The sequence below is a fragment of the Coregonus lavaretus genome (genome assembly GCF_964263955.1).
Source record: "Coregonus lavaretus genome assembly, chromosome: 20".
Classification (NCBI taxonomy): Eukaryota; Metazoa; Chordata; class Actinopteri; order Salmoniformes; family Salmonidae; genus Coregonus; species Coregonus lavaretus.
The window spans coordinates 35506532-35520747 of record NC_140007.1 but is presented as its reverse complement, the minus strand read 5'-3'; the positions used below and the strand labels follow the sequence as shown (position 1 = coordinate 35520747).

The 14216-nt window shown below is 40.5% G+C and overlaps 1 protein-coding gene across 1 annotated transcript in view; it reads right to left on the bottom strand.

Annotated features, from left to right (window-relative positions):
• Positions 1–14216, bottom strand: part of LOC311148145 (uncharacterized protein) — a gene marked incomplete at its 3' end in the record, with an annotated part of 46820 nt that overhangs the window by 22994 nt on the left and 9610 nt on the right. The window contains exons 6-11 of the mRNA XM_084185038.1: positions 13971–14162; positions 12955–13564; positions 12239–12404; positions 4171–4282; positions 2534–2624; positions 675–761 (exon numbers count right to left, since the gene is read on the bottom strand). Of these exons, the coding sequence (XP_084041164.1) occupies positions 675–761; positions 2534–2624; positions 4171–4282; positions 12239–12404; positions 12955–13564; positions 13971–14162 (1258 nt within the window). The remainder of the gene's footprint in view (positions 1–674; positions 762–2533; positions 2625–4170; positions 4283–12238; positions 12405–12954; positions 13565–13970; positions 14163–14216) is intronic.

The following is a 14216-nucleotide window of genomic DNA, read 5'->3' as shown; positions in this document are numbered from 1 at the left end:
AAGCAAACAGCAAAACTACCTTTAAAGAAGTTACTAAACAACATTTCATGGAATAACGGGGACTGTGAGGGGACACAGACACATTCTAACACACATCTTTTTTTAGTTGAATTGTTTGTATTATTTTGTTGTATTGTTTGTTTATTGTTTTATTTTACATTTGTGTGACTGTCCTTGTCTATCAGTGTATCAGTGTTTTGTTACTTGTCATGTTTTGTATTTTTTTGTGGACCCCAGGACAAATAGCTGCTGCTTCGGCAAAAGCTAATGGGGATCAGAATAAACCAATAAACGTTCCATATGTCCTAACACTTAGAATGCATGTCCAATTCATTGTTTCATACTGAGTTCAGATATAGGATCTTAACTTGATCACCCTGTTGCAGGGGAACTTTCCTGCAATGCAGGACATTTTACATTTGTAGTGTATTTGAAGTTTAAAAAGGCTTCTGAAGTGTGTAATTTCCACTTTGAAATGTCATACTTGATATTCCCTTACAATTTTTTTTATCAACCCCTAATTAATTATAATCCACAGAATAATTCACATTTCCTGTTGCTGCAGGATTATTTTCCTGCTGTAGAAAACTGGCTCAAATTAAGATCCTACATCTGTAGTATGCTAGTGTTGATATGCTAATGTTGATATCAGGACATAGCCAAAGTGAACTCACTGGCTGCAGATCCTCCATGCTTATTGGCAGCTCTCTCAGAGTCAGCAGCAGGTCCAGTCTGGTGTTCAGGTAAGGAATGTTGCACATCTGTAATGGGGGAGGCAGTTACATGAGTAATACACAGTCACAGAATGTATACACACATACCACACACACACCACACACAAACACGCACGTACACACAAAAACACACACAATATCACACATCCTATTTATATGTGATTATTCAGATTGATTTAAAAAACACTCTGTCTGCTGGGATCTGCTTAAGCGACACTATGGGGTGGCTACTAATTACTTCTTCCTAAAGACTCTCCTCAACCCTTCTTCTCTAACAGTAGCAGCTACATCTAAGAGCTAAGATTCCCTGGTGGGAATGTTGTGGGCTGTCTTGTCTTCAGTCTGATTTAGCAGAGAAGCTGAAGGCTTGACACCTTGAAACGATTGGCTGAGCTGCCTAGTCGACCTTTAGGTTGGTTGCTAACCTTTAATAAATCACTCTGGGTTGTCACGCCAACAGTGTGTTGTTCAGGCACAGGTGCATCAGCTCCCAGAAGCCAAAGGGCCTTGGTCTGATGGGGGATTAGTGAAAAATGTTAGGGTTGGGGTTAAGAGTGTCTGCTAAATGACTAAAATGTAATATGACCTACCTAAATAAAAACAATACTTTGAAAATTGTTACAAGGGACATTCCTTTTTAGTTTTTGGGTTATCTCAAAGGTTGAATATGGGACTCACTAAAACTCCTCTTACCCAGAGAACCTTGGAAACCCTGCAGGATGCATGTGAACTGAGGACACAAACTGGGATGCTAAGCCCTTCCACCATGAGAGGTGTTACTGCCACAATGTCTCCTAATATATCCCTGTGCATGGTGTCAGATCATGGTGTGAAGAACATGACCGACTGATCCTGCTCCTTGGCGCATCTGCCATCCCTTCTGCCCATCATCAACCACATGGGGTACTTTTACAGTGTATCTAGAGGTGGGAAGCGTCATCATCCAGTATGTGTGAAGGAGGATAAAGGTGACTAAGGATACAGCAGGACTCCATAAGGAGAAAAGGAGTCATGGAGGAAGAAATGCATATTATTACCATGCAAATCCTTGATGCAGAAATTACATAACATCAGCATCCTGGAAAAAAAACTTTAAAGGGATAGTTCAACCAAATTACATATTGGTTTCCTTACCCTGTAAGCAGTCTATGGACAAGTTATGACAGCAATTCATGCTTTGGTTTAGTGTCCCTGGCACTGTTTCCACCCACTAATGTTTTAGCATTTGTGGCACAAATCCCATTCAAGTCATGGGACCGATATTAGCATTTTTCGCACATCATGTTCAAATAAGTGACTTTGTTGAGCTTCACAATCAATGTGATACTTTTGGATGATTTGAACATGATGCGTGAAAAATGCTAATATCGATCCCATGACATGAATGGGATTTGTGCAACAAATGCTAAAACATTAGCACATAGAAACAGTGCCAGGGTAACTAGACCTATGCATGGATTGCTGTCATACCTTGTCCATAGACTGCTTACAGGGTAAGGAAACCAATGTGTCATTATGTCATTTGAGTGAACTAACCATTTTCAGGGAATTGAAAAATATGGTTTATTTTGTAGATCCATCACATCCCCTCATTAAAATTCACAAGGTGTTTTGAATTACTTTAATTGGTCCTCCAGTCATGAAGCATGCACAGCACATGGACGGTAAGAGCTTCTTTTAATTTATGTAAACAAAATCAAAATTGGCAAACATGAAGGTTTTTCTAGGACATCTGCGATAAGCAGGTATGGTAAGGCATTACCATACTCTTGGAAAGCATGGTATGCTAAGATACTTACCTCCATCATGTACTGGTCCACAACATGCAGCTCTGACACAGACCCCTTATAAGATTTATACATTTCCACATCATCTGAGGTAGGTAAATATCTATAAAGGAAACACATTTAAATGAATGAGTTCTTTGTTAAAACATAAATCACAACATAAATCCCAGTTTGTCATTTTCCATGTCATAAGAGAGTTCCCACTTGATTGTATCATAAGAGTCAAAAAGCAATGTTAGGTTTGAGTAGGTCTGCTCTGCTTTGCTGCAGATCCAAACAGTAGCTGACATCTTATCGATACGGTGTGGCATTTCATTCCTCCTCAATATCTAATAATAAGTCAAGCAAATATAATGCCTCCCTCAGTCAGTAAGTATAGTGCTGATACTTATCAGTTGTCTACATAGTCTGAATGGCACTGAGGCTTTGGCAATTGAATAAAAGGAGTCACCTTGTCAGTTGCAATGCATAAATGAAGTGAAATAAAGCAAACACTTTTTCACAAGACACACAATCCGGGCTTCATCTGAAATGGCACCAAGTAGTGATAGCCAAGTAGTGCTCTATACTGTAAAAGAAAAAGGCCAGGGTGCCATTTAGGATCATGCTATGCCATACCCCCTCTCTCTAGCTTTCTCTGAGAGAGCCATAATGCTAGGCTGACTTCCAGTGGCCCGGAGAAAGGGGAGTGATTAAAAGCCAAGTAGCTCGGATGGCCTCCGTCAGCTCCTATAAAGCAGCAGGACTGTTGATGCCAGCCACAGCCATCCATTCATTCACTTGAACTGAGTTTGAACCCAGATCGAAGCCTGGGAAGCACCCAAATGGACTCTCTTTTTCTCCCTTCCTCTGTCATTTGAGTGTATTTCAACTCCAAACCAGACATTCACTTTTTCCTGACCCCTGGGATGTGGCGCTGGATTAGAGCTATAGCGCTATAGCCGCCGGTCATTAATATTGCAGGCCCTGTGGGGAGTGGTTTCTATCAGAGATTGTATTCCTGATGCCCACGCGATGCCACATTAAAATATATATTACGTTTTCATAGAATAAATATAATCCTCTATGAGGTACATTAGATCACTGTTCTTTGAGCAGGTCAGCACCTCACCGAAAGAAAGCACTGAGTAAACTGCAGAGATGGAGGTAAGCATTTTACCCAGCTTTCAGTGTTATACCCCTGAGAGTAACTCAATAGTGTCTATCTCCTCAAATACCTCACCAATGAAAGTTTCATTAGTAGTCTGCTCTAGTAAAAGGTTGTGGCATCTGCTCTTTAGTATTAGAGCTAAGGCTATAGAGACTACTGCTTGTGCCTCTCCTACTCACATCAACTGGCAGTGACTTCACTTGCCATGTCTCATAGGCTTCATTGGGTTTATTCCTGTATGTATGTTCCCTGTATGTACCTTGCACTCGTAACGCTTGTTCTTACACAACCTAATGTTTTACCAACCTGCCTCGTTACTGGTCTTGTGTAAGTACCATGCAAAATCTTACAAGTTATACTGCTGTCCTGCTTCGGACTTGATACAAACATGCATCAAGTCTGAATCTGTTTTCTTCTCAATGCAGGCTACTGCAGTTGTATCCAAATTCGAGATTAATCTGCAACATGAATGTGTATTTCTGACATAATCCCTTCTTACCTCCTCAGGGAAGTGATCTGTTCATCAGAGAAGCCTCCCTCACCCTCATTAACCAAGAACAGTTTGTCCTTTAGTTCTCCTGGCTGCACATGGAAACTTTTGAGGAAAATATCTGGGGGAATAATCCGGAAAACAAAATCAACACACTCACTCAACAACAACACATGAATGGTTTTACTCTTGACAGGGAGATACTATTTTTCCTGAACCTGCAACTTGAAATGAAATAACTGAAGACAAAAGGTGCTTGGATTAATTATCTCTCTGGAGTGCCTTTGGGGTGCACTCATTTGTATTCTATCAAATACAAACTGATGGGAATTTTTGTTTTACCTAACAACCTCTGTGTATGCTGCAGGAGCTGGGAGAAAAACTATTCATTAGTAGTACACTATCTTGCTAAAACACTTTAAAATGAAACTTGGTAAGGAATTATTGTGATATGCAGTCAGGGATGGATTCATGCACTGATTGAGTGACATCCAGTTCAAGGTTAAGGTTTTAAAAGTAATATGCAGCTAGCTTCTATGCTATTCTCCTCGTCTTAATTTGATAGGTCGAGCATCAGTGGATGAAGCTTAATTAAAAAGCCCCAATCTGACAGGGGTGTGCGGGGGGCTCACTGCACTCTGCTTCTTTATGTATTGATCATTCTGCTCTGCTCTGAGCCAAAGCAAGAGGTCTCATTTGGAAGGAGAAATCATGTTTAAGTATTTCCTACATTACAAGGTCATTTTAAACACCATCCCATAAATATATTCCATTCCCTTCTGTCCTTTCTACTTTCCTTTCCTCCATGTTAATTATGTTACCTTGGAAGAAATGTTAAATAAGAAAATGGTGGTCCTCTGTAGCTCAGTTGGTAGAGCATGGTGCTTACAACGGAAGAATAGTGGGTTAAATTAAGTTATGCACGCATGACTGTAAGTCGCTTTTAGTCTGCTAAATGCTATAAATGATATATTATAGAAAATTGAACATGTTGAGTGAATGATGAAAAGTACAGGTTTTTTATTTTAAAAAAATATTTAACCTTTATTTAACTAGGCAAGTCAGTTAAGAACAAATTCTTATTTACAATGACGGCCTACCCCTATAGTGGGTAGTCAGTCACGACTGTTGATGTATTTATTTGCCTTGGATGTAATGTGACAAGACTGATATTTCTAATCTTGCCAGATCAAGACTGAAAGTTATTTTCTATTAAAATGTCAGTGTCTGTGCAACAATTAACATGACAAAATGTGTCAAAATCATCCTGATATACTACATCCAGTGATGACAGGGTAACAGGGTAAATGACCCACGGGGGACCAGTACGGAAAAAAGTATGAAAATGTGTGCACTCACTACTGTAAGTCGCTCTGGATAAGAGCGTCTGCTAAATGACTAAAATGTAAATGTAAAATGTAATTGACTGATAGATAAAAAAGGTATACATATAAAGCGGTTTGGAGGAACAGCACTTTTAGCCCATGCATTTATGAATCCTTTATAAAATAACTAACATAATTCCTTCCTTGAGGTTTGGTCTAGGCTTTTATGTCACATTTCAAATGAAATAATACAGCGTTCAACTTCATTGTAGAATTATAATACTTATAAAATGGTGTTTAAAGGTCCAATGCAGCCTTTTTTATCTCAGTATCAAACAATTTATTTTTAACAATTAATTACCTAACTGTAATCATTTTCAATAAAAATAAACAAATAAAAAATAAAATGCGAAATCAAGATTTACATAATTATGACACGGAGAAAAATGGGGGAGGGTCATGCTTTTTCAATTTCAGTCAGGGGGAGGGTTTAGTATTTTGTTATTTAGTCCAGGGGAGGGTCATGTAATTTGTAATCAATTAAATGCCATATTGCTCAGGGTTTGAGAATTTGTTACTTATTTATATTGTCTCATGTGTGCCCGATGATGCCCCTCATCCCTGATTCTCTGCTGGGTGCGCAATATCAAGAGTGCCAAGTGTGGTCTCAATCAAATTATCCATTGCCTATACCAGGGGTATTGAACTCTACGAGGTCCGGAGCCTGCTGGTTTTCTGTTCTACCTAATAATTAATTGCACCTACCTGGGGTTCTGAATCAGTCCCTGATTAGAGGGGAACAATGAAAAAATGTATTGGAACTGGCTTTGAGCTCCAGAGTTGGGTTTGAGGGGCCTATACTATAGGCTATAGGCTATACGAAGAGAATGCTCGGAAAAGCACAGGGCAAAGTTATATTTCTAAGAAAATGTACTTCCTTCCCGAGTGTTTGCGCTGCTGGGATGGTGTATATAAAACTAGGCTACACTGCATTACACACTGCAATGGATAGGCTGTCCCAATCATGAGCCCCGGCCTTCCCTGCTCTTGCTTATGTAAACTCTTTTGTGCTGCCTAACCAATGGCTGTGCTGTGTACGGTGCCACTTCAGGCGGCGAGTCAAAGGCTTCTTCCCCAAAAATAGTTATTATTTGTCCAAAAAATGCAATATCTGTGTGTGCGGACTAGGTCTATGTGTCGTGATAATTGTGTTGTTTGCTCTATAACCTGTTAGTCCATATGCCTTGCCACCATGATATATAGGCCTAAAGGCCAAGACAATAAGAAAACACATTGGCAGAATAAATTAAACCACACATTTGTTAGTCTAATACAGTGACAACTAAAAGATACCAAAAACAATTTAGTCCAATCAACGTAAGCTAAATATGATGGTGTGTGTGTGCATGCGTGCGTGTTCGTGCAAGTAGAAAAACATGTTGACTCACCCTACTTATAGAGAAACACCAATGCCATCCTCCTCTCTTTCATGTTGACGAAACGGTCTATCACTTTGTCATACGGTACACGCTTTTATTTTTTGTTGTCGTAGGCTACCTGGCTAAAATGCTTGCTCGCTAGCCTAACTTCCTTTCATGGGCAACGTTAGCTAGTTAACATTAGCCTTCTACATCTAGCCACATATTGAACTTCCATCCTCTCAGGCCAGGGGCACAATGTATGAATTAATGGTTGGATCAGAATCGCTGATACAATCATTGGCCAGTACAGAGAATTAAGTAAAACCACAAGTCCAAATCCCTATCTCCATCCATGGCTAATTTAGGAAAGGGACAATTTTAGCTAGCTAGCTAGCCACCGGAAGACGACAACACAACGAGAGGCACCAATTCAAGTTGTTTCTGTCAAGGACGTATGCTCTCAATACGATTTCACAGAAGTGATGCCTAATCCAAAATGGCTTCCCTTGACACTTTTTCTGGGTGCGCCAGGACCATTTACAGTTGAGCTCACTCAGTTTATCTCAACGCTGATTGGCTATTTATTTATACTTTGTTTATCAAGGGAGGCCAAATGCTCGCTGGCTTCCCTTGCATTCAATACTACGGGAGGCAACAATGTCATACTCTTTTGGACCAGACAGCATCAGATAGATGGCCTACACATACAGACAGAAGGGCGCTGTTTCGCTCACTCGGATGCTTTCTCCGGTGAGATACATTTAGCCTCTTGTGAATTGAAGGAAAATTAAGAAACACAGAGTGACGAAAGATAAATTATTTACTTTTTTTCTTGGTCAATTTTTTGGGGAAGCTTGGCTTCCCTTCGCAGCCATGAATACACGCCACTGGAATCAAATATAATAAATTAGAAAATTATAGTTTCCCAAATGAAAAGTGCATATAGGCCTACTGTGTTAAAAAACTAATGTTTTTTCCCGAATTCATTGATGATCAGATACTTCAGTTGTAACTGGTTCAATTGATAAACAACTTCAGCACTGTTCCAAACTTAGACTATCCTCTTTTTTACCCCTACCCTGTATAGAAATCAAAACGTCTCCAGTGCTGCATTATGTGCTCATTCGTTGTCATGCTCTGTTGTGGTATTACAAAAGATTCTGGTTGTCTCCAGTCAGGTAAATTAACGTAGAATTGCATGAAATGCATTTATAAAAGGCAATTTATTCTCAAACCGCAAATAAGATGATAGATTCATGCAGTGCTTTTATTATAATAAAGATATGTTCACCCCTACCGTTGTCCGCGGTGGTCTGCGAATCCACAAACTTCTGGCTACTTTGCCATGTAATGCTTACAAAACGAAGAACAGTTTCTAAAACTGCATAGCTAAGGCTCTGGTCTGTCCTAGGAGTGAGGGTAAACGGTAGGCATGTCCTCTGCTATCCACTTTATGTTTTAATTATTATTTTGGGTACAGGGGAGGGTCACTTGTTTTTTTCAAGCGTTCAAGGAGGGTTTAGGTCAAATATATTTTACTGAAGGGAGGGCCATCCATTTTCATTTCAGAGAGGTCTGATTCTCTCCAGGTATCCCTCATTATAAATAATGTACAGTCCCTTAGAAAATAGCCATTTCTTATGTCACCAGGCAGGCCAAAACTCTATCCCACCAAAACAGGCTGAAATTTTAGGTGGTCTTTTCAAACAGCTCTTAAACTAAGTGCATTATCATCATTTTCACAATTTTATAGTATTATTCCAACTTCATAGTGTAGAAATATATATATATATATATTTTTAAACACAAGAAAATCACATTTATTTGTGCACTAAGCCTTTAAGGGTGGTGATGTTGTATTACAGATTAAGTGTTAAAGTAATTACCTGATGTTGCTATGCTGCTGCCTAGTCTTAGCCTTGGCAGAACATTTTAGAAACAGACAGTTTTGCTTGTTAATTTGCTCTATGGCCAAACAGTTTTTTTTATCTTGACAAATTAGGATATAGAAATGTAGAGTGTATCTCACTCGGGGTGGAGTGAACCACAGGTGTACTTTTAATTGATAATCCAGTCATTTCTCAGGGTGTGTCCCAAATGGCATCCTATTCAATACATGGTGCACTACTTTTGCCCATTGTCCATAGGGCTGTAGGGAATAAGGTGCCATTTGGGGCACACCCTCAGTCATCATCAATTAGACACTGGATTATGCTCTCAACACAACCTTGATTAGACACGCTAACATAAGAGCATACTAGGGAACTCTCGTGTTCAATCAATCACCATATTAATTAAGCACATGTTTAAAAGTACAAGAAGGGCAAGCTCTGGGGTGGTGCACAATAAAATGTTTCCTCTTAAAACTGAGTGGGGTATTTCAATATGAGACCTTGGTGATGTTTTTCTCTCTGTGTGAAACATCTAATGGATTAATCGTATGAGGTTAACTAGTCTTTTTTGCTCGTCTTAGAAAACGGATCATTGCAGCCTTCTAAGCTATCAAACAGATAAAAGGATCTAGCAAATCCAACTAGCGTCATCTTCTTCTGCTACAGATGTAGGATCTTAATTTGAGCCAGTTTGCTACAGCAGGAAAATAATCCTGCAGCAACATGAAATGGGAATTATTATGTGGATTATAATAAATTGACATTTTTGATACATTTTTCGTAAGGGAAAATCAAGTCTGACATTTCAAAGTGGAAATTACAAACTTCAGAAGCCTTTAAAAAAATGAAATACACTACAAGTTTTAAATGTTCTGCATTACAGGAAAGTTATCCTGCAACAGGGTGATCAAATTAAGATCCTGCATCTGTAACTAGCTATATAGAATGTGCTTCACTCTTTGATATTCAATATTTTTCTAATCAATTTAGTCCAACACAGTGTGTTTCGTTGGTAATACCTGGAAAAAGAGTGAGTCGTGCCCTGAGTAGTGGTTATTGACTACATAGTATCAGACCCACAATAAGTAGATCTGTTCTGTTTATCTCCTCTCAGGGTTCAGATATTTTCTTGAAGGAATGAAGACAAACACAACACCATAACCACCTGTCCAAGGCCATCCTGCATGCCTCCCCTGCACTTATCTACGCGATGTCATGCAGCCTGTGGCATAAAGACAGGCTATAGCCCACCGAGACCACATTCAAGCTCACTGCTAGTAGGGAAAATGCTCTTAATCTCATAATAACACCGCCACCTGGATATAGGCAGTTCATAACCATCTGTTTGAATGTAAAACTGTAAGCTATATGCATAGCACTTTATGTAATTAAGGATAAGAGTGTTATGATTGCAAGTGCAGTACATAACCGTTATACCGTAAGAACCATGTATAATAATAACCATTAATTATTTATCTAAATGATTTACTGGAATTTACAATACACTAATAGAAGTCGTACAATATTAGCTATAGCTCCTTGGATAAATAGAGAAAATACTCCTGCGCAACAAGAAAATAATAGACAACAGCTAGTTAGCAGAGATCCTGCTGATGAACATGCAGAACTCATCTAAAGCAAGCATCATCTTTGTGTGTGGGTGTGTTCAGCACCCTTTTCCCTCTCTCATGTTGGCGGCAGAGAGATGCATCACCTGGAGTTGCCTACAGGTGGTAGTCACCAAGCACAGTGCCTTACATTTACGTTATTTTAGCAGACACTCTTATCCAGAGCGACTTACAGTAGCGAATGCATACATTTCCGTAATGGTCCCCTGTGGGCATCAAACCCACAGCTCTGGCATTGCACGCACCATGCTCTACCAACTGAACCACATGGGACTGCCTAGTCAGAGCACAACTTTCCAGGGCACAGAAAGGAGAGGAGCACACTTGGAGTGTATCCTATCCTGTCCTATCCTATGACAGACGCTCATAGCAACTGTCGCACAGGGCTCCATCCATAATTCATGGCCATGCAAACTCTAATTGTGTTGCCAGCCTGCACACTTGTACTGATGCCATTTAACAACCCTCTCAGCTGCACCACATGTGTATCACTTCACTCTTTCTGTGCCACTTTGAAGACCTGCAAGAAGAGAACTCTCTAGAACCTTTCTTCCTCATTCTCACACGCGCACACGCACACACTTTATCCATTGGTCTCAGGTCGCCTTGAACTACCCCAAGTCATAGATGCTCCACTGAACAGCAGTCAAAGCCATTAAGTGAAGAAGAAAAAATATGGTAGCTTTACCCATAGAAATAGAATGTATAGATCGGGCGTCCCCATTTAATTGCCAGGGTTAGAGGATCCAAGCTCATTCTATTAATTATATTTCTATGGCTTTACCAAGGCTCTGATAATCTCAGACTGCCCCCTGTAGATACGCAGTGCAGTTCACAGGGGAGGACAACCCATATCTGTATCTACACTGAAACTAGCACCATTAGCCTTTAAGGATGGTTATCTGAAAATGTATGCACTCACTACTGTAAATCGCTCTGGATAATAGCTTCTGCTAAATGAATAAAATGATTTAAAATTAAATCAGTGATCAATGTCTCATAGCATTAACCTGTTTAGGCATTTTCACAGAAGAAAGCTAAAATATTCACTAAATGACTGTCATTATGCAAACTCCCTTTGAGTTTGGGTTGAAGCCTAATTCTATTCCAATGCTTCAATGTTCAACCTAATCTTTCAATGTTGTTTATTTCTTGCGTCTTGTTATGTAGCTACTGTACAACATTTTTGGCATATTTTCTCAAGCAAATACATGTGGTATGGAGATTAGATGGAGAGTGAGTCAATGCGCCTAAGTAAAGCTCATAGAGTTTCCTATTAAGTACTACCATCTGGTGGTTGCAAAAAGGTGTTACTTATTTTTGCAACTCAACTACAGGAATCAAGCACTGCATGTAGTTTCAAACAAATCTGTTTTCAGCGAGAAAATAATGTTGCTGGATCTGATAAGAGGAATACCTATGTGAGAATGCTGTTCATTGACTACAGCACAGCATTCAACACCGTAGTCCCTTCCAAGCTCATCGCCAAGCTTGGGACACTGGGACTGAACACCTGCCTCTGCAACTGGATCCTGGACTTCCTGACGGGCCAACCCCAGGTGGTGAGGGTAGGTAATATCACCTCAACACGGGGGGCCCCACAGGGGTGTGTGCTTAGTTCCGTCCTGTACTCCCTGTTCACCCTCAGCTGCGTGACCACGCACGACTCCAACACCATCACCCAGTGTGCTGACGACACGACGGTGAAACTTGATAAATAAATTGTGTGCAACCAGGGAAGAAAATAGAGCACATAGTTGGCCTATCACCTCACCTCAAACTGCCATACAAGTCATTGTAAAGCTACTTACTGAAGTTGTGAGCAACCTTCGTGTTGAGCATGATGTGAAGGTTATTGCTGGGCTCGGTGATCCCACCAAATGTTCCCAAATCTCGAACTGCAAATTGCTCATACAAGCGTGAAGTGTCAATTTCAATCTTCCCAGCATTTCCCCGTGCCCAGCATGATTTCTCTATCTGCCGGGAAAACAATCATAATCACCACAAAGACAAACTGTATTCTCTATGAAATGCAATGATCAAGGAATGTACAGAGACACTGCAGCGAAAAATTCCCTACAGTGTTCAAGGAAATGAGGAAGTGGAACTTAGGTACTTCCTCATCATTACAAACTATCAGACGAGCATGTTAAAACCTTCTCATGGATTGGACGTCATAGTGTGGCGTCATATTTAAGCAATAAGGCTCGAGTGCAGCTCTTAGCCGGGATATATTGGCCATTTACCACAAACCCCAGAGGTGCCTTATTGCTATTATAAACTGGTTACCAACGTAATTAAAACAGTACAAATAAATGTTTCGTCATACCCGTGATATACAGTCTGATATACCACGGCTTTCAGCCAATCGGCATTCAGGGCTCGACCCACCCAGTGTATAAATGGCGATATACCATAATGTAACATAATGCAATATCATATAACATAATTGTCAATGTGCATGACTATATTACATGGTTACCTAATGTAGTCTAATAAAGAGAGATAAATAAAACCGTAGTAGTACCTTATCTGAACCAACTTCATCCCAGTGGAAGGCCTTGGTCCGCTCTGTTAGGGGTTTTCTACTGGGCTTAAAGGGCAATGGAGGTGGCATAGGAATGAAGGGGAGAGCTGGCACCACTGAGGGAATGGGCACAGGGACAGTGGTAGGGACAGGAACAGGATCAAGGACAGGTGCCAGGACAGGGATATGGACAGGGACAGGGACAAGACCAGGAACAAGTGCAGGACCAGGCACAGAACCAGGGGCAGGTGCAGGGGAAAGGACAGGACCAGGGAAGGGGACATTCACTAGTAACTTCACAGGGCTGCTGGGTTTTGGGAGAGGCGAGGTTGGAGGTTTACTCTCAATCTTTTCTCCAGCCGATAGATTATCTGCACTGGAGACAAGATCTGTTCCTCTGAGGCCTTGTCTGTCAGTGGACTTGTTCGCCTCCAGAATGTCTTTGACATTGTCATAGATTCTTAAAGCCTTGTTTTCCTCATAGAAGTGCTCAGACTGAGACCTGCGTTTCCAATCCAAGCACAGCTTATCTATGACCTGGACCCAGGCATCCCTTTCCTTCTGGATGGCTTCTGTGCTTTTTGAATGTTCTGTCACAGGTACCTGGAACCTGCAATACATCAACATCAACATAACTCATCTTAACTGCCTCTGTTGGCAGTAAGCAAACAATGGCAATCACTGGGCAAACAACTGAAATCTAAATGTATGGTATTAGATGTTGTCAATTAGGAGTGTTTATGGTATGTTTATGCAATACATACAGTGATGAGAAGGGTGTGTTAGTAGCAGCAATCCTTAACTGTTCAGATATACATTATTCTGAAACATGATTCTGTTAAAAAGTTACAACGTTGTTGCTATATTTAGATATGTAGATTAACTAACATTTGAAAATGTTTCATTGACAAAACAAATGACTGCAAGAACACAGAACCTAATTTCACTATACTCACTTCCCTCATCCTAAACACCTACCACCCTAGTCTCAGAATGGGTTTTACATGGTCACTCACTGGTATTCATTCTTGTGAGTCAAAAGAGTGAAGGTGTCACAGCTGCGAGGTTTCTCTACACTTGCGTCCCCGTCTGAGAAATGAATGACAACTGGCAAGGATGACGAGGTGACCATGTCCCCATCTGCACCTACCGCCCGCCGGGTGATGGGGAGCAGGGTCAGCTGGCCAGGGTGAAGGCGAGCCTCGTACCTAACAACGCAAGTGTAGATCACATCATGATGTAGATAGTAAACAACATATAGT